General features: G+C 38.1%; 1 protein-coding gene across 19 annotated transcripts in view; it reads right to left on the minus strand.

The window, feature by feature from the left end:
• DLG2 (discs large MAGUK scaffold protein 2) overlaps positions 1–21,823 on the minus strand; it is a 2,182,864-nt gene that overhangs the window by 66,303 nt on the left and 2,094,738 nt on the right. For all 19 annotated transcript variants that reach the window (XM_054441573.1, XM_054441571.1, XM_054441577.2 and 16 more), the window contains 2 exons: positions 21,081–21,257; positions 12,107–12,182 (listed from right to left, as the gene is read on the minus strand). In XM_054441573.1, the coding sequence (XP_054297548.1) occupies positions 12,107–12,182; positions 21,081–21,257 (253 nt within the window). The remainder of the gene's footprint in view (positions 1–12,106; positions 12,183–21,080; positions 21,258–21,823) is intronic.

Below are 21,823 nucleotides of genomic sequence, written 5' to 3' on the forward strand. Positions count from 1 at the left end.
AGGTAGGTAGGTAGGTAGATGGATGGATAGATAGATAGATAGATAAATAGATAGACAGACAGACAGAGAGACAGACAGACAGACAGACAGAGAGACAGACAGAGTGGGCTACATGTGGATGTTTTTCTTGAGAGGTATACTTTTGATTTGACTCAATAACCTTCATGCTATGACTCTTGTGTAGCTTGCATCTTAATGAGGTAAGTTTACCCCTCTTACTTGTCCCACTTTACAGAGGAGTAACTGGTCTGTCTCAGATGACACGGCCAGTGGCATAGCTGGGATGGCAGTACTAAGTTTGTTGACTGCCTAAGAAGAACAGATCATGTATCGAGACTGCCAACTTTAAAGGAAATCCAAATGTTTGCCAGACTATTTAATGTTTGCCAAGAGCATGGACAAAGGCTCAGGCGTCCTTGTTTTCCCCCAGGCCCTAGAACAGTGCTGAACATGAAAGACGTCTTGTAAACCTTCACAAATTAAATGAAACTGTATACTAAATAAATATTCATGGACCTCCAAAGAACAGTGTCTGGCTGTGTGACTGCAGACAGGTCACTTATTTCCTCTGACCCTGCCTCTTTATTTATCAAATGGGTAAGGTACAAAAGTGCTTTGCAAATACAAGGACTTATTTTCCAGTATCCACAAAGAATTTTAGTCCTGGGGGAGAAGTAGATTTATCACAGCCAGCTTTCTGGTTTTAACCTGGCAATCAATCTAAAATTAGTTTCAATTTTAAAAAGTTTATTTTAGTGACAGTTTTTTTTATTCTGACCTGGGTTGGTTTTCAGTTTAATTTGGTGGTTATTCCAGTATCATGTATAAACTGCCATTGATTTCTGATAACACATAGCAATTACTTAATGCTGCAGACTTGATTTGCCAGGTAAGGCAAATGTGTTGGAGTAAGGTGTTGGTGAGCTGCCTGCTAGAGGATAGATTTAAAAGCATACATACAATTTTAATTTCTAGTCTGGGCTCTGCCAAGTTTATTCTCCCTTCCACTGTCTTCCTAGTGGGCAGTTACTTTGCACCATTCACCTTTTACCCCTTCTCTATCAACTGGTAACTCATCCTATTCAGGATCCCCCACATGTTCATGAATGACATTTTTAGCAGTCTCCCCTACATGCCATTGCCATCTGTGGGCTCCCTTCAATTCCTAGGATGTAGGCTCTATGATTTCTCCCGAGTCATCCCAACGTCCTTCCCTAGGTGTCTCCCTACTCCAGTCACTCCCAAGTCCCCACCCTCCATCCTCCCAGCAACAGTCAACCTCTTTATTCACAAACACAGCCTGTCACTCCTCCATCCAATAACCTTGAAGGACTCCCCAGTACCCAAAGAATAGCCTCTTCAAAAATTTTAAAGGAATACTTAATGCCCTCTGTTACTGGGCCTCAAGCTACGTTTGCAACCTTATCACTGCCCCATTGTGTGTGCCCATTGAATGGAATACTCGCTGGTCACCAGATACCCTCTATTCGTTTACTTTTGCTCCTGCTGTTTTCTAAGTGTTAAAGTGCACTAAACTCCTCATAGACTTAGCTAAAATGCTACCTTTTCTTGGAACCCTTTCTTAATTGCTCTCACATGGAGTAGGCTCTCCCTCCCATTTGAATACCCATTAAGACTCTATTCATGTTTTGCTAAACTTTTTTTTGCCTTATGCTATAGCTGTGTGTATATGTATGTGTGTGGTGTGTACCAAAAAGAAAGTCTTGGGATGGCAGAAGTGGGGTCTTATTCATCTATGTCTCCACCCAGTGGCCAGAGCAGTATCCAGTGCATACAGGAAACTCAAAACCTATTTATTGAAATAAAAGGAAGTAACACTCAGATCAAGAGAAACTTCCTCTAAAGGCAACAATAAATTATTTGTTTCTGCATTCACAAGCTGTAGCAAAAAAAAAAAAAAAAAAAAAAGTGATCTGTGCCTTCTAATTTACATGATTTTTCTCCTAATACACCATGTTCTTTCTTCTCACATTATTTAATTCAATACTTACTGGTTGAGTGCCATGAACTATTTTAGGCCTTAAGTAAGTCATAGCCCTGGCCTTCAAGGAACTTGCTATCTATTCTCCAGAGTTTATTATTATAGTTGAAAAATCACATCTCAGAGAAGCTATTTGCTCCAGGTCATATAGTCAGAAAAGTTAAGAATAGGATAGTCTAATTTTAGAGTCCCCCCTTTTTTTTAATCAAAAGGCAAGGTAATTAGGTGTTTTTATAAATATTAAGAACATATTGGAAGCTGTTGCTGAAACTCTTTTCAGATATTACATGTGCTGTTATTTTTTAATAAAACCTTTTTACCCACATATAAACACAATGTATAACAATGTATAGTTAAGAGGCAAGATATACTATTTTTACTTGCTAAGAGTCTGGCAATAATTACCATACTGAGCAAGTCAGATGACTGGACATTCACTTCTGCATCTTTATCTTTCAGTGTTGATGTTTTAGCTTTGAGATAGTTAAAAACTTTTGCAAAGTGAAATCCGCAAGCTCAGAGGTATGACTGTAGGCCTGTTACTACAGAGTCAGATGAAAGGAAGTCCTATAGTGAATCAGAATTTATTCTTTAGTAATTCCCAAAGTAGAAATGGGTTGAGCTAAATTTTTTGAATAATACTTACCTTGAATTAATGATGAAAAGAAGATTTAACAAAAACTCAGTGTTATCTGATAAAACTACACTTGTTATTTATATTATATAACCACATATTATACAACTCCTATTTATATTACTTTAGTCTTACCATCACTACTTGAATGGATAGAATTAGCTATGCTAATAACATCTAGAATTAGTTCATATGTAAAAATCTTCTAAAGAATCAGTTATTTTGATTTGCTTGCACAATAACAGCATATCATGCAGGGCCCAGCTCTGCCACTTACTAGCTGTAGGAGCTTGGGTAATTTATCCATCCTTTCTAAACTTCAGTTTTCTTGTCTGCAAAACCAGCATATTTATAATATTTACCTCACAGGGTTACTGTTAGGAGCAAATGAGCAATGGTTATAAAAATAATATGTAGAAAATAACAAATCTACAGATGTTCAGAGTAACTGCTATCCTAAATGAGATGCAATGGTTCTCCAAAGCAATAAGCACTGATCAAGTGTGTTCTTCTGGAAATTCCTATAGGTAGCTACACAAGATAGCAGAGAACTCAGAAACCATCTGGATTTGCATCCAATGGCAGGGGCAGGGGGTGGGGTTTAGAAATCATTTCTGCTGCCAAGCTCCATCTTCCTGCCCATTAGAGTCAGCCAGTGGTAACTTCTCTCCCCAACTAAACGAGCACAAGGTCAAAAACACCTTATGCAAATGCACGCAGGGCAGTTTTGGCAACTCTCCCTTCTTCCTCTGTGCAAAAGGAGATTTGGAATCTAAAGAAAAGAGTACTGTTAGGAAGTTGCTCATTCTAGCCTTATAAGGGTGAGAGTTTAAGAGGTATGTGCTGGTGGGTAGGGGTGGGCAAAAGATAGACTAATATTTCTCAGTACTTCACATATATTGTATCTTTTAATATGATTTCTATTTTCACATATTAGGCTTAGATAAGTTATGATAATTGATAGGAGTTGGTTATTCCATCTGATTCCAAACTTTTCCACTGTGCCTGTGTATCTCAAATTAGTAGCATGCCTAACAAAATCTCTCGGGAGCTTGTTAAAATGCAGCTTTCCTGCCCTCATCCCCAGAGATTCTGATCCTGCAGGACAGGGGTTGAGCCTGGTCACCTCCATTTTTAATAAGCACCTCAGCTGATTCTGATGTAGATGCTGTAGGATACGCTTTTTTTTTTTTTTTTTTTTTTTTCCTGCTGAAAATTTTCTGGTTTCTTCTCTCCACAGCTACTCTATGGTCCTGGGTCAGGTCTTTTCCATGCCTTACCTGAATTATTGAAATGGATCCCTGCCCTCTGGGGCTGCCTCCCTCCAGAAATTTATTTCACACCACAGCAAAGTGATCTGCTAAACTTTAATCTAACCTCTACTGAATTCCTCCCAAAGCTTTCCACTGCCCTCAAGATGGAGGACCTTCATGACCTGGTTTCCAACTTCTCTGTGTTATCTCTGGACACCTGAAGTTTTGTACTTATGCTTTGCACTTAAGTAATATTAAGCTTCCTTGGCTTCCCTGAGCACACTGGGCTGTTTCCTGATTTCTGCCAACAACACTCTTTTCATCTTTTTACACCTGATTAGATTTTACTGATTCTTCAAGGCTCATTTTGAATGATATCTCTTTTAGAAACTAAAATATATTGTAAACATGATTATGTGTGTGTGTGTGTGCACTGTGAACAGATTTTTCAGTTATAAATTATAATACATTTTGTATATAAGGTTGCAGATTAACTTGACAGTTTCAATGGCAGTGCTTTTTGGACCCAAGTGGCAGAAATGCATGTGCACAAAAATACATAAGGAATGTAGTTTATTCTCCATGCCATTCCACAGAATAGCAGTTTCGTCATCAGCAACTTGAGACAAATAAATAGACTATGAGAAATACATAAAATAATATGAACTTTTTCATCCCAAAATATTCCTTGAGTTCCATCGGCTTTCAGGGTTTACATAGGACACGCCTTAACATGTCTCAGACAGGGAGACTTGACTGGGGTTTCCTCTGAGAACCATTTTTCAGAAAAGCCACTAGCACATCTTGATCAGACAATTATCTGTGTGCTGGCTCAGGTGGTTCTCAGTGGACAAGGGAACTCAAGGTTTGGATAGATGTGATTATCACATTCAAAAGAAAATATAAGAAGTTAGAAAGTGTTTCCACGTTGGGCTATTCAAGCTGCAAAATTCCCTGGACATATGCCTATCTTTGTTCTTTATATATAAAAATATAAGACCGGTTAAAACCACACTGCATGCAGTACAGGGAAAGAATCCGAGAGGAAAGGTGAGCCAGGAAGACCAGTGAGGAAGGTGTTAGAAGGCTTGGAATAAGAAAAGTAATAACAAAGACATCAAAGAGTAGCCTCTTCTGAGTTTATTCACCTTGAGGGCAAAGCCTGCCTTCCTGATGCCCCCTGGAGTGCAGCAGTATGGCTCTCCTTCCACCTCTCCTCCATGGATCTGTAGATCACCTCTGGACATTTGAGATCTTTGCCTGGCTCTGGCCATTCCAAGACCGGCTCCATTAAAGAGCTTTCTTTTGAGGGCAGTAATGACATTTCTTTTGTCAAAATGTCACTTTGAAACTGTGACAAAATCAATCCCCATAACTCACTCTGGTGAAGCAAATAAAATTCCCATCTTGCTAACGAAATACTGACTGTCACATTGATTTTTTGATAAGTGACACAATAGCAGGCTCTGCTACCAGCTCTTTGTGTGTCCCAGAGAAATGAGTCTCAGTTTCTTCATTTGTAAATTAAGTCAATGGCCATATGGAAAGTTCTAAGAATCTATGAAATAGAAATGAGATTTCTCAATGCCACCTGCAGTTTGATTTTGGGAGTTTGTTATCAACCTATCACTGTAGCTTCTGCCCCATCCCCTCTCTCATAATCAACATCTCTTCTTAAAAGGAGCGTAAGGAAAAGGAAATAGAATATTACTAGGAACAATCGGGACAAATGTCCAAGGATGATAGTCCTCTCTGATCTCTTTAGAAGTGGTTTCCTATTTTGCTTTCCTATTGCCACTGTTTTGAATTCAGGTTTTCAGAATCTTACACACAGAATACTGTAATAGCTTTCTCAAACATTTCCTACTGTCAGTCTCTCTCTCTCCTCCAAACTTTCCTTCCCACAGCTGCCAGACTGATCTCTCAGAAACCCACTTCTGAACATTCCATTCCCTTTGCTCTATGCATTGAGTAGCTAGTATGTTTCAGGTAGACATCGTGCTAGGTGCTGGGGCATAAAGATGAGTAGATTCAGATCTTTGCCTAGAAGGACCTCATAATGCAGCATGTATAGGCAATGATATAGGTACCTTCAGGGCATTAGCCCAGAGAAAATCAACCTGGTCTGGTTGGTCACAACCCTTAAAATTCTTTATTGCTTACAAGATAAAGTAGAAGTTTCCTGGAAAATTTTAGGCATCAAAACTGACTTGGGTCTAACTTTCCAGTTCTGATTCTTGTCATTCTCCTTCACAAATTGTTCCTTGTAATTTCATTCAATCATATTTTATTTCATACTTATTCTGTATCTTACCCCTAACTCCAGTCCCTATTTTCCTTATCCTTCAGTGCCCCCTAATTCAAGCTGGAATCTCATTTTCTGCACTGAAAACATGTTTTCTGCCCTTCTCCTTTGGTATTAATCACTTCCTCCCTGTAGACACTCATTCTCTCCCCCAGAAGTCCTGCTCCCTCAGGACAGTGACCATGATTTATTCATCTTTACACCTCCACATTACTTATCAAGCTGCCTTGTATTGGATCTAATAAAGGTTTATTAAATAAATGAATAAAGTCATTCACCAAGACTTGTTCCCTCATTTTATTTTAGCAGGCCACAGTGAGAAAGTATGTAGCTCTGAGCTCACTTTAGAATGTTCTCCTTCAGAAAGATGTGCATCATCTAGGAAAACCAGCTTCTCCTCAGGATTTAAGTTTAGGCCCAAGTTAGGTTTTGACAAAGCTAAACCCAGTTCAATTTACTTCTTTATTTTTCTTAAATTGCACAAGTGTTACATGATGTCAATAAAAAAGAAAGCATGCTATAGTAAACAGATTGTGAACTTCGGAATCAGTCAGACATGTATTTTTCTTCACCTCTCTAAACCTCAGTTTCTTTAAATCTATAAAGAGGAAATAAATGACTTCCTTTGAAGTCTTGTGGTGATTAAGAGATGTATGTATGCCGGGCATTGTGGGAGTCCAGCACTTTGGGAGGCCAAGGCAGGAGGATTGCTTGAGCCCAAGAGTTTGAGACCAGCCTGGGCAACAGAGAGAGACCTTGTCTCTACAATTTTTTTTTAAAAGAGAGGTGTATGTAAACTGTCTGGGTTTTTATAATGGATACTCATATTACTTCAAATAACAACTATCATCTCTGTTCTGTCCCAGCCCAAGGATAAATAGGACTATTTATTTATTTATACTATACCTTACTTTAGAAAGGGTTTACAACATAAGAGAGACACTTACACATTGCATGTTGCTGACATATAGTAAGGATACTGATAGCTCTCTCATATTCTCTCTTACATATATTTCCCTTTCTTAAATTATAGACTTGAAGAAGTTTAGCATAAATCACTAAATAGTCATTGACTTTTCATTGCAGAACAGTTTGATTCTGAAGATTATGCAATTTCCTAAACCTCTCAGTAAGTAACAGAATGGCTGGTTAATGATGAAATTGATTTAAAAAAAGGTAGAAGGACAATAAAAGAAATTAAGGGGTGCTTATGTTTTCACCAGAGGCTGGTTTGACTAGAGATTCATTAGAAATTTAATAGACTTTCCCAGGGGAGCTTGATTGCGTTGCTATCTGGGGCACTGAGATGGGTCTTAGGGAGACCTATCCAAATAGATGGCTGTTTGAAGTTTAGGGATCTGCATAGGTTGGACTTATCTAGGCTACTGACACAATAGCCCACTTTTCTTTGCATGTGTAGACATAGACTTTGTAAAGGTACACAGAGTGGATAGAAATCCTGGGTATTTCATTTGTAGCAGATGAGCACTTTCAAATGAAGAACCTCAGATTTCTTCATGTATACTTTCAAAATCCAGTAAGCTTCTAACCTCATAGCCAGGCCTTCCATACAAGCTTTCTGGCCTTTCTGACCTTCTTTGTCAACCTCATTTGCTACAATTCCCACCATGACCTTTGCACACTGGTGTCCTTTACTTGCTTAACCCTATTCCAACATGTCTGCAATTTCCACTATCATGTTCATGCTTTTTCCTATGTATGTGGCAAACTCCTACTGAAAATTTAAGATCTCATTCAAATATTGCCTCTTTGAAGCCTTCTCTTTTACCTAAGTCATATTTGTAATGCTCTACTTCCTCTGGCTTCAACAGAATCAGGTATAGTGTGGAGTATTGGAAAGGGCAGGCTTCTGTTGTCAAAATGATCTCAACCTGATGCTTGCACCTACTAACTGTGTGATCTTAGGCAAGCTAGTTAATCCTCCTGAGGCTCAGGCTCCTGATTTTTAAAATAAAGACTGTTCATTCCCTAAATTTATGGAAAACATTAGTGATGCTGTATTATCATTGTTTGCCTGCTTATATTTCTCTTTTTGAGCCTGCCTGGTGTTTTGCAGCACTCAGTGTTACTGCAATCAATGAAGAGTTCTGGAAAAGTAACTCAAGCACTGACAGTCACATTAAAGTCCAAGTTCACCTATAAAGTGCTCTCTAGTTATTCCTGTGACCTTTAATTTAAATTCTTATAGCTCGGGTACATACTACTAATAAGGCTCTTGTCACAGCCTTCTTTCACAGATACTAATTTAATCTAAGCTCCTCCAGGGCAGTAACCTTGGCTTTCACTCTGGGCTCCTCAGGACATTTCACAATGCTCTGAAAATGCCAGCTAATGATAAGGTTATTTAAAACACCCTATTATCCTTCTCATTCCAGACAATTTTCCTCCTCACTTTATGCTGAATTTATCCCAAGGTCCCAGAGAATGAGGCCTCTGCATCAATGACTTATTCCTGTAGTCCTTGCCTTTAGTTCAAAGTGAGTGGCATCTCCTGACCCAGCTTTCCCAACTCTCCACATAGTTGTTCTCTCCTTTCCTCAGTGCATTTTATCTCTTGTTAATGGTTCTTTGCTTTCTACTTCTGGACAAGTCTTCTTATTGATGTATTTTCTCATAAAGATTTGAAAAACTTTGATTTATTACCAATTAATGCATGAGTAAATCTTATGGAGAGTTACTAATGTAAGGCACCTTAAAAAATCATTGAATCCAGTAACTGCAAATAGAGAATAATTCCCAATGTTGTGCTAGAGATGACTCAATCATGGCACTCTTTTTTTCTTCTGAGATCATTTATGGCCTCAGAATCCTTTTTCAAAACAATACTCCAGATATAAACTATCAATCCATTAGTCTACATAGGAGATGAAACTTGTTTGACATCCTTGATGTAGTTTAAAGGTTTTGTTTTGATAATAAGGCCCAAAGAACAACAGTGACTTAGTAGTGAGCTGAAACCAGAACCCAGGTTATTGACCCTCCTGATTTTCCATTCAGGGCTTCCCTTCCCAGATGATTACTCCTTTCTTTCAATAGCCAAGTCATATAATTTACAACCTATTAATTGGCAAATACCTAATGGTGTTTAACATGTATAATTAGAAAGCACATCATATATATTTCAGCCTTACTGAAAAGACATCTGGCCTCTCACTGATGTTAGGAGCTCTTGCGGAAAGGGGCCCATGTTAGACTTTGTGTCCTTCTAAAGTTCTAGTCCTGTTGCTGGCACATGGTAGGTATTCAATAAAAATCCTCTCACATATATCCAACTCTATCTGTCTGACTGTCTATCTATCTATCTATCCATCTATCTCAAACAAATAGGAGGTCTATCCTTAAATTCTCACCAGGAATCATGGAAAAAAAATCCTACCTCTTGTATACAAGTAGTATTTGTTTGAAAGGACTTTATGTCATGATGTCACATACCCTCACTTCTATGTAGAATGACATCCTATGTTTCAATAAATTTTAATTTCATTTGAATATTTTAGGGGAGGGTAAATTATTATGTCAATGACTGGGCTCCCTTATGATTCTAGAAATAGAAAGGGCAGTGCTATGATTCGGGCCTCAAAATCCCTGAGAAATGATAGCTTTTTTTTTCCTTGTTTTTCATGGTGACAGCAATTGACCATAACTTGTGATTCTGTATGATATTCACAAGCTACAGTTGTTAGGATAGAAATATGAAAGAAAGGATATGAAGAAAAAGAGAACAGGAAGAGAGAAGATGGGAAAGTTATTTTACAACACAGCAATAAGATACAGTATTATCTCTTCAAAGAATAGATTTAAAAGGCTGTATAAGCCACAGCTAACATCACACTTCATGGCGAAAGACTGAATGCATTTCTGTTAATGTCAGGAACAAGACAAAAACGTCTGCTCTTGCCATTTCTAACATTATACTGAAGGTTCTAGCTGGTCAATTAAGCAAGGAAAAAAGGCATCCATATTTGAAGGAAAGAAGCAAAACTCTCTTTTTGTATGTATATCTTGTATATAGAAAACCCTGAGGAATTCACTAAAAAACTGTGGCTTTAGCAAGGTTGCAGGATATAAGATTGGTATTTAAATAATTATATTTATGTACATTTGCAATGAAGAATCCAAAAATGAAATTAAGGAGACAATTCATATGCAAAAGAATGAAATCAGAACCCTAACTCATACAACGTACAAATACTAACTCAACATGGATCAACCACCTAAATGTAAGAGCTAAAATTATAAAACTCTTAGAAGAAAATATGATATAAATCTTCATGACTTTCATTAGGCAATGGTTTCTCAGCGATGACACCAAAAGCAAAAATAACAAAAGAAAAAATACACACATTGGACTTCACCAAAATTAGAACCTTTTGTGTACAAAGAACACTATCAAGAAAATGAAGACAACCCATAGAGTGGGACAAAATATTGCAAAGCATATATATCTCATAAAGGATTAATAACCCAACTATATAACGAACTTCTGCAACTCAACAATAACAAGACAACCCAATTTAAAAATGGGCAAAGGATCTCAATAAACATTTCTCCAAATAATATATACAAATGGCCAATCAGCACATGAAAATATGCTCAATATCAACAGTCATTAAAGAAACCAAAATCAAAACCACAATGAGATACCGCTTCGTACCAACTAAGATGGCTGTAATCAGAAAGACATATAATAACAAGGATGTGGAGAAATTGGGACCCTCATGCATTATGGAAATGTAAAATGGTGCAACCACTTTGGAAAACAGCCTGTCAGTTCCTCAAAATGTTAAGCATAGAGTTACTATATGACCCAACAATCTCACTCCTAGGCATACAGCCAATGGAAATAAAAACATATGTCACAGAAAAGTTTGTACACAAATGCTCATAGCAGCATAATCCATAATAACTAAAAATTGGAAACAATTGAAATGTCCATCAACTGATAAATGAACAGATTAAATGTGGCATATCCATACAATGGAATATTATTTGGCAATAAGAAGAAATGAAGTACTTACACATTCTACAACACAAACGCGTCTTGAAAACATAATGTAAGTGAAAAAAAAAGCCACAAAAGACCACATGGTGTATAATTTCATTTATATAAAATAACCAGGATAGGCGAATCCATAGGGACAAAAAGTAGATTAGTGGTTGCCTATGTTGGGGTGGGAGGATGGGGAAGTGGGAGGTGACTATCAATGCATATAGCGTTGCTTTATGGAGTCATGAAATGCTCTAAAATTGATTGTGGTGATGGTTGAATAATTCTAAATACACTAAAAACCACTGGATTGTATTTTTTAAGTGGTTGAGTTACATTGTATGCAAATTTTATCTTATAAAGCTATTATTTTAAAAACACATACATATGTATATGTGAGTAAATAGTCTAATTTTGATGGCTAAATTTTAGTTATTAATTCTCTTCTATGTCTGTCACAACAATCCGTGTATTCATTAGATAATCCATGTTTCTATGACTACTGTCTTAGCTTCATAATGTGAAACAGACTAGATATATTTTCTGATGAGCAGATACTTTTTATAAAATCCATCCTTTTAGAACATTAATTTAAAAGGAAAAAACTTAAAGAAACAAAAACCACCTAAACTATCTTGTTCTTCTTCATCGTAGTCATTACATCACCTTCATCAACACACTGCTTCTGCTAACCACTTGCAGCTTTACTCCCAGTGTTTAAATATATTTATCATAAATTCATTTAATCAGAAATGACATTATTAACTTCAGCAATATATTTATAACAGTGCTCTACTGTCTGGTACCTTCATAATTTGTTTGCTACTGAAAGCCTAAATGTGTTAATTATAGTTAAATCCATGGCAACTGAGAGAACTTGATGTTTCCATCATTTTGTACTTACCCCTTTCGAATCAATCACTCCAGGTTTGGCATTAAACTTCACTGTCTTCAATCGGGCACGTTCCTTTCTTTCCACCCTAAAGCAAATTGAGAATAAAGACTCTCTCACATGACAAGGCATTTATGACTAAGTTCCATATTAAGTGAAGAACATTTTTTCCTCCTATCCTTGCAGCTCAAATAAAATGTGTTCTAAAATATTTCTCTTCCTTTGTTCCATATAAAAAATCTTGGTACAAAGTCTCTAAGTTTCTAACACGTCCCTTGAAATTACTCCGATACGTATACTGAGAGTCACGTCATGGTATTTGTAAGCAACAGAGAGGTAGAAAAAATAATATTTGTTATTTAAATGCTTAAATAATTAAATCAAAATCTATTTCAAGAAATCTCAGTCCATAAAGATGAACACCTATATTGGAGACTAAACAAGCTTTTCCTCCCCTCTCCTCTTCTCTCCTCCCCTTTTCTTCTTTGTTTTTCCTTCTCTTCCCCTTAAGAACACTAGTGTATTTAGCTTCACTTTTTAACCAAACATGTTATATATAATCTGAGCTTTCCTTTTTCCCAATGTCCTTCTGTCATCTCCGCAGATTCATTGTTTTCCTGCTACTTCATTTATTCATTAAACACTTATTGACTGCCTACCATGTATCAAGCAAGGAGCTGGGGAACAAAGAAAAAATATTCTAAAAGCATGACTGCAATGAATTCTTAGCAATGTTCTTTTGGCAAGAACGGTGGTGTAAACAAACACAGAAAATGCTGTAGAACGAGATGGCTGATATCAATGTGGGAGCACCTATCTCACTGGGAGGGTGCAAAGGAGGAGTAGAAAGCATTAGGGCGGGCTTCTTGGAGGAAATGTCAATTTATCTGAGATTGACGGATTAGAAAGAGTTTGTCAGAAGGGAAATTTCAGGGGGATTTTTCACAGAAGGAACAACACATGCCTCAACCTGAAGATATGAGTGAGCTACAAGATTGCAGAAAGATTCTAGTACAGGGTACATAGGGAATATACAGGATAGGGCAGTGAGGCTAGCGAGGTGACAGACTCCTTATAATGGGTATCCATCCACATTAAGGACTTTAGTTTTTTCCTTGGGAATCATCATAAGTTCTTAGAGGATATAAAGCAGTGAAGTGATAAAATCAGATCAGCTTTTAAATAAACAACCCTGGTCGAGGTGGAAGATAGACAGAAGGAGGGAAGGAGCAGGAGGAAGCTGGGGGCCTATTTAGAAGCTGTTGCCACAGTCCAGGCGAGAAATAATGAGAAATGATAGTGGGGTGGAGAAGAGGGAAAGGCTTGAGACATATTAGGAAAATAAAATTGGTTGGACTCATGCCTGTTTGAAGGCCAGTGTTGAAAAAGAGGAAAATAATCTAAATATTTCCCTGATTCTTCTGAGCCCCTCCAGTTAGACATGATTGCTCCTTTCTAACTGGAACAGTCTCCATGTCAGCATTACCTCTTGATTTCCTTGTGTTTACTTACATTTGCACTGCATATACAGGGTTGTATGTACCTTAAGGTACAAGCCCACTTATCACTTGATGGTGTTTTACAGCAAGTACTCAATAAATAATTGTCTAGCAAAAATAATATTCATTCCATTGTTTTAACATGACTTCTTGTTTAAATATTGCTAGCTTTAAATTCAAAGATGTGGGGGAAAAAAGAGAAAGAAAAAACCCGAACCTAGAGAAACTTAATGGTTTATGAAGTCTAAGCTATTCATAGATCAATAATTAACAGCACACTCCTTTCTAACTGAGAGCTCTTTTGTGTTCCCAACTGAAACACAGTGAAGATCAGGGTTTCTATAGCTACAGAATGGAATTGAAGAATATATTTATTTCAGTGTGAGAGTGGAATATCTGAGTGGAAACAGCTGAACAAAATTTTTCAAATCTAACGTAATATATTAAAACAATGTGAGGCCGGGTGCTGTGGCTCATGCCTGTAATCCCAGCACTTTGGGAGGCTGAGGTGGGTGTGGATCACTTGAGGTCAGGAGCTCAAGACCCGCCTGGCCAACAGGGTAAAACCCTGTTTCTACTAAAAATACAAAACCAAAAATTAACCGGGTGTGTTGGCAGACACCTGTAATCCCAGCTACTTGGGAGGCTGAGGCAGGAGAGTCACTTGAACCCGGGAGGTGGAGGTTGCAGTGAGCCTAGATCATGCCATTGCACTCTCGCCTGGGCGACAGAGCGAGACTTCGTCTCCCCCAAAAATAAATAAATATAAATAAATAAATAATAAGTAAAACAATGTGTTCCACCAAGAGTTTCTACTTGCACCAGGCATACAACAGTTGGGGAGAAAGCAAGATAGATTTCAGATAAGATAAGCTGCCAAATGGAAAATGCTCACTGATAAAATGCCTCCTTTGAGCTTCACCACTTCATCACCTTTTCTCGATTTTAATCCAAGTGCAAATGATAATTTATATTCATCTCTTTGTATTCTTCTAAAACTGTTGTTATAGCCCTAACTTTATTTCAGCTTCTTTGCATTAACTGGGCTATAGTCAATGCTTTGGAATCATTCAATGATGCCAAAATGACTATAGTATGCAGAGAATACATGGTTATTTGATCAGGGTATGCAAATAAATTCTGCATAAACCCACAGAACTCACACAGGTTCCAAACATACATAACATCAGGAGGAACTCAGTATTCAACTCTCAGAACTGTTTGGACACAGCATTCTAATAATGTCCCCTGCCCTGCACCCCAACCCCATTTCTATGTTTATCCTTTTCAATTTTCTTGAGAAATGTCTCTGTCAGGAAGATTTTAATGGTTCATCCCTTAAATCTTAAAAAGGTTGCAAAGAATATTAAGTCAGCCAGATACACACACAGACACACTCACATACACTCACCTACCATTTGCTATAGTTTATTATTAAACTTCAAACAGGTAATAGAGAAAGTAAAAAAAAAAAAAAAAACTGAAGCCATATGGAGGTCATATACTTCCAGTTCACCCATGAAGGAAGTTGAAAAGCTTTGCTTCCTATTTGGGTTGAAAGTTACATTAATAATAACATAAGTGGCTGCTGAAGTTGTAACATATAATTATTAATTAAGTTCCTTCACATTTACATCATCTCATTTGGTCCCCACAACAACCTAAGGATTTAGGTATTATTAATCTCATTTTATAACTGAAGAAACTGAGACTTGAAGCTTGCCAGATCAGAAAGTGGTAGAAACAGAGCCTGAACATACATTCTCTGACAGCTAACTTCAGTGTCTGTCCATAGCCACTCAGTTTGGGAAACAGCATTCAGGTACCTCCCAAGCCTGCATTATCCAAATTCTCAACAAACGTGAGATTTTTGGATGCAGCTTCCACAGTTTGAAGGCACATACCTATCCTTAGAAGTCTGGGCTGAAGTTTTCACAAATGATAACCAATGTACCCTTGCATCCCCATCTCCCTAATGTCCTGAATGCTATGAATATTATTAATTATTAAATAAACCACAACCAAATTTAAACATACAATCATTGAGTTAGTAGCATACCACAAGAAGTTGACCTCAAAATTCAGAATAAATTTACTTTAAGCACGGAAATCTGCTTAGTTAAATCCCTATTTAGGTTGATCCGTCTCCTCAGCACACCAGCAACCCTAATAGTGCATTCCCATCACAGAGGCTTGCAGTACTGCCTCTTGGGGTTCTCTGCAAACCTCTTTCCTTGAGAGGGAGGCTATGTCTGTGGCTTATCTTCCTCATCTGCCTCAGCCCTTTCCTCTCTCCTAGCTCTTTCTGGGATGCATGTGAATGGTTTACTGTTGAAATGAGAGTTAAGTCTGGAAAATAGGGCTCTAAATAATGTTTTTTTTTTTTTCTGGCAACAAAAGCTCAAATTTTGAAAAATGGAAAACAGCTATTATTGGAATGTACACTAAGTGTTAGAAACTGTGCTAAGCACTTCACCTATAATATCTATAATCCAGGGCTTGACATGAGCTGGGTACATAGTAGATGCTTAATGAGCCTTTGTTGAATGAGTAAATAAATGAACTCTCAAGGGGGCTACTAGTTCTTTACCTAATTGTGAAAACAATTAGGTCAGGGAGTTTAAGTGAATTGCTGAACAACCAGTTTTTCCCATAAAAAGTGATTTGCCATTTCACAACTTACTTTCTTGGTAAGAATCTAGGTAAAAGTCTAGCATCACTTTTTCTTACTGTTTTACTGAGTAAGACTTCTTTGGCTAGTAAATATTAAGGTCCAAAGGCTTTCACCTAAAGAAATTGTGGACCACCTGAAGAGACAGAACAAATCTCAATGACAACAACTGCCTTCCTTCCCTACTCACACTTAGACTCAAGCAATTAATTAGATTGTTTGAGCAGAAATAATCCTCCCTGTCCAAGTCTCATCACTGACCAAAATACCAAAAACATAAATGGAATGGCAAAATTTGAGCAATCAATTCTGACATTTCACATCTCCAGAGAGCACCAAATGGCCATGCTTTAATAAGCCCAACTGTCTCCCTCTCCCTCTCTCCCATCTGGTATTTTTAGGTTCTGGCCAAACCCATAATTGGGTCAGGCTTGGAGCACTGGGCAGTGGGAACATCATTTGTCCCTGGGAGTTCCTATCCCTGTGCTCCACAGGTCCTGTTGGAGGGAGAATTAGAATGTCACTCACATTAGTGGCCACAGGCTTGCTGTGAAAGCTAGGTGAGTAAACTCTTATATAATGCCAGCCATATGCTGCCATCTGAGAGCCCAAGTGACCAGTCACTAGGGAACAATGAATAATCTCTTTGGCTTAAGAGAGCATGGGACAGCCAGGCGTGGTGGCTTATGCCTGTAATCCCAGCATTTTGGGAGGCTGAGGCGGGCGGATCACCAGAGGTCAAGAGTTTGAGACCAGCCTGGCCAATATGGTGAAATCTCGTCTCTCCTAAAAATACAAAAATTAGCTGGGCATGGTGGCGGGCATCTGTAATCCCAGCTACTCAGGAGGCTGAGGCAGGAGAATAGCTTGAACCCGGGAGGTGGAGGTTGCAATGAGTTGGGATTGTACTCCAGCCTGGGCAATGAAAGTGAGACTCCATCTCAAAAAAAAAAAAAAAAAAAAAAAAGAGAGAGACCATGGAACAAAACCCAGCTTGGTCTCTTATACACTACGTAATCTCAGAAAAGGGATTCTATGCTAAGAGTCCAAAGAGTCCAGATTTTAAAGTCACACAAGCCTGGGTTTGAATTCTGCCTCTTCCACTTACTAGGTCTATAATTTAGGGTGATCCTTAACCTCTTAGGATTTCAGATTTTGTGTTGATACAATTAGAATAGTAGCACAGACTTCAAAAATTTATAATGAATGTTAAATGAGATAATACAAGAAAATTGTTTAGCACAATGTCTGATCTATAGTAATAACTCACTATACAAAAGGCTGCTACAAAGATGATCATGATAATGCTGCCCATGATGTCACTTCTCATTACTGGTTCCAATTTCCTTACTTGTAAAAAGGAAGTAATACAGGTACCCTACTTCAGGTGCTCTCTGCCAAGTCAGTGCCTTTATGCCAGGTGGGAGCAAGACATGGACTTCCATTTTTCCCTCTTAAGAGACCCTGCCACCAGACTTGAGAGCTGTAGGGCCAAGAAGAGCCCCAGACCTTTGCAGTTGCTCATAGAGACATCAGAAAGGCATGTTTGAATCTAGGCTTAGCCCTCTGCTGCCACTGTAATTTTGGCAAGCTACTTGAATTATCTGACTTTCTATTTCCTTACTTGGCTCATGCTCCTAGGGTAGCGTGTTCCTGGTGTAGTGTAAAGCCATCTGGCTTTGCTATCAAAGAGACTGGTGTTTGGTCAGTGGCTGGCTGTGTATTTTTGGGTAAGTTACTTGACTTCTCTGATCCTCAGTTTCCTTACGAGGTTTTTGTGAAGATTAAATTGAAATTATGTATTTGAAAGCACCTGGTGCAATACATGATCAGTGCTGTTATCAGATGGAATTCACTCTCTGTCTGCTGCCGTTTCACTTTCCTAGCCTTTACAATATAGCCCGCATTGCCCTAATCGCAGAGTAGCTGTGCCACAGTTACATGTTGGTCCCACAAGTGATGGGCTCCAGGTAGTGAACCAACAATAGTACGTGGCACTCAGATGCTGCCCAAGCAATGCTTGCTGAATTGAATTTTGCCAGCTCTTATTTTTGTATCTGTAGGGGGCAAGATTGCATATGTCTTAAGTACAATTCTGTAGCCTGGATTCAAATTCCAGTTCTGCCACTTACTACACAGGCAATTTCAGGCACATTAATGAACCTCTCTGTGCCTCAATCTCCCATTTATAAAATAAGGATAATAACAGCAACTTACTCATAATGTTCTAATGAGGTTTAAATAAATTAATAATTGTAAAGGGCTTACAACAGTGTCTAGCGTGCAATAGGAATGTTTTGTTAAATAAAATTTATTCACCATCTTCAGAAAAAAGGAGGGGGAAGGTGATAATATTCATACTCTTCATCTCATGGTTTCATTTGGGATGATTAAATGACATTATCAATAGAGAAACATTTTTGTAAAGGGTATAAAGTCATATACTGATGTTATCCATTATAAGATTTAAACAAATTTTCCAGATCAGCACTACTAGGTAAATTATACTCAAGAAACAGGCTAGAAAGAAATTAACGATTGAGAAATAACATCAACCTAATAAATGTATGTTTTAAATTACATTAAAATAAGTACATGGGTACTCTTTGTGGGGTAGAATTATAAGTGATTTTTATGTTTTTCTAAATGTTCCCACCTTTCTACAATAAAAGGTATTACTTTTACAGATACTTAAAAGAATAAAAGTAACTATTTCGAAAATAATTAAAATCCTAAAAAGAAAATTTGGCAGAAATTTTTTTTACAGCTATAAATTATATATATAATATATATAACATATATTATTATATATATGAGGTGGAGCTACTGCACCCTTCATAAAAAGTAGAATGTAAATAAATATCAACCTTGCAGTCACTAATCAAACTTATTTTCCAGGTCAGCTATATTCTGGTTGTTAAGATGGTTCCCTTCCAAAAAAAGAGAGAAATAGCTAATTCAAGAATGATTACCAGCAGGTGGAAAATTATTCAGGAGGAATAGCATTGAGAATGTTCTTCTGGAGAAAAATGATGAGCTAATTGAACAAACAAATTATAAGATTGGTTAGAATCATAGAACCTCAGGGTTGGAAAGAGTCAGAAAATTGTGTAGCTCAACTCCTGTATCCAAAGTTTGAATCCCTTTTCTATCTTCCCAGATAGTCCATGCCATTTTTAGGCAGCTCCAACTAGTGAGATGATTTCTTTAAAATGAGCTGACATCTATTTCTGCATAGCTTTCCTTCCTCCACCCCATTACTATCTTTGGGGCCATAATTCAACAAGATGGCTCCTTCTTCTGGAGAACAGCTCTTCAGACAGCTCAAAGTAATTAAATCAAAGCAAACCAAAATGCACATTGTCTTGACATTTTATTTGAAGTAAAGGGAAATGGAGAGACCCAGAATATAAACAAGCCAGTGCTGAGTCAATGCTTTAAACATGTAACCTTTCAGAAAACACACACAGCCATTCTACAGTCAGAATGCCCTGGCAAAGCAATGTCAGTTAATTATCCAGGAGCCAAGAGGCTTAAAGAAACCCAGAGAACTCTGCTGGTGGGAGATCTATAGGCAGTGGCATGGGGGAGGGAGAGGCTCCCTGGAATTTCAGCACCTTCACTGTGACTCCTCCTGGCTAAAGGTAAGAGAACAGCTGAGGACCAGTGAGCCCTCTGCTTTCCATGTCCCATTCTTCCCCAGGCTGTGCGACCACAGGCAGAGAGAAGAGAGGATCAGTTGTCTCGGGAGCACAAATATCCCACAGAGTTATTCTGAGGTTTAAGTTCCATCTTCCCACTACGGTTTGTACTAGCTCAATCACTTGATGTGTAGTAGCACTTGAATGCCCAGCTTCACTGGTAATATTTTATAAAGGCATTTTGGGTGTTTGGAGATGAGGATCAAAGCCCTTTGAGAAATCTGCAGCTTGAGAAAAGCTAGTGTCTGCTTTTATTAAGCATCATTCCTGACTGATTTTGTACTATATCTAGTCTCTGGGATACAGCCAATTTCTGTTTCTTGGACATCTTGGTGCCAAAGGGACATTTGTGAGAAGGAAAGTTCCTGTCTGGTGATGGATCCGCTGGGACAGATTAAGGGGCTGGCTGTTGTGAAGCACATTTCTGCTTTTCAAAAGCAGAGCTGAAGAAATGCTTGGAAGAGAAAGCATGATACTCTTGGTTTAGGAAACACTTACACAGAACTATCTTGGTGGCTACTTGGAAGTTGTGAGGTGGGGAACAAGAGTAAAGAAAACAGTAAAAAAAGAAAAAAAATTGTAAACCCAGTCCTTAGACCTCACCAGATGTTTGACAGCTCATATCCCAAGCATCTGAATTTGAGATGAAGGTTTTCCATTTTTTTCTACTAATATTTGGAGATATTACACAGCCAGGACCTTAGCCTAGTAAATTGCCTACTTCATTTGCCTTTGACTTGGCCTTTCTATAACATTCATTGGTAAATGTTGAAACTCTGGAAATAAATGGACTGAATTTGTAAGTCAGCATATGAGCTGATAAGCACAAGTTTGCACATGCACACACTGGTAAAAGTTTTAGGAACACAGTATAAGCTGATCCTCTTTCTTCCTTTATTTCTTGTCACAGTCACCAATTTTGGTAAAACCCTAATATAGGAAAAAGAGGATTTTTAATTCATGTCACCTGTCACCACTGACAATTTTCCTGCAGATTGACTATCCCATTTAAATAAATTTAATTTTGTGAAGAGTTTCTCCCACCTTCTTCTTCCCTCCTCTCCACTCGCTGGATAGCTGACAAGCAAATATTCTAGTACAAAAGGCATTCTTACCTCCGTTTGCTGGGGATGACCCCCATCTCCTCACTGTCTCCCTCCAGCATGACTCTCCTGGCTTGCCACCACTCATCATCGGAGGCATTGATAACGTGGAGAATATCTCCATATTTAAAACTAAGTCCTTGACTTGGCAGCCCACTGTCCTTGCTCTTGTCGTAGTCGAACATGGCTCTGGAGGAAAGGACAAAAGAGGACATTGTTAGGAATCTCTGGCAGCATAGATTTAGGATTTATGGTTTCAAATGTTCGCTCTTGCTCTGAGAACCCATCATCACTTGATATCAACTCCTGGGATGATTCCCTGGATCACAGTCCACACTGTCACTGCTTTGGCAACACACTAAAGTTAGTTCTTGCTTCTTCTTGGAGGTTACAGGGGCGGCCTATAGATCCCCAAAACTGAGATCTGCTTCTTTTCTTGGAGACCATCAGATGTTAGAAGGTGATAAGAGAAGATGAGAAAGGCAGTTTACTACCTAGTTGAGATTTTTTTTCCCCTCCCATTACAATCAAATTTTTAAAATTACTAAAAAAAGTAAAATAATAAAGAGAAACATGGCTATATTTCTAAATGAAGCATTTTGTACTGTAAACAAATAATCTCAGATGTATCAGCCTGTAGAACTGTTTCTTTTATAATGGGCGAAAATGGTAACAAATGTCCACCCATAGTAGGTGGTGATTCCTCCACTCAATGAAATATTGGATCACCACTGCAACTGGATGAAGAGGTTAAT

This window comes from Pongo pygmaeus, chromosome 9, assembly GCF_028885625.2.
Source record: "Pongo pygmaeus isolate AG05252 chromosome 9, NHGRI_mPonPyg2-v2.0_pri, whole genome shotgun sequence".
Lineage (NCBI taxonomy): Eukaryota > Metazoa > Chordata > Mammalia > Primates > Hominidae > Pongo > Pongo pygmaeus.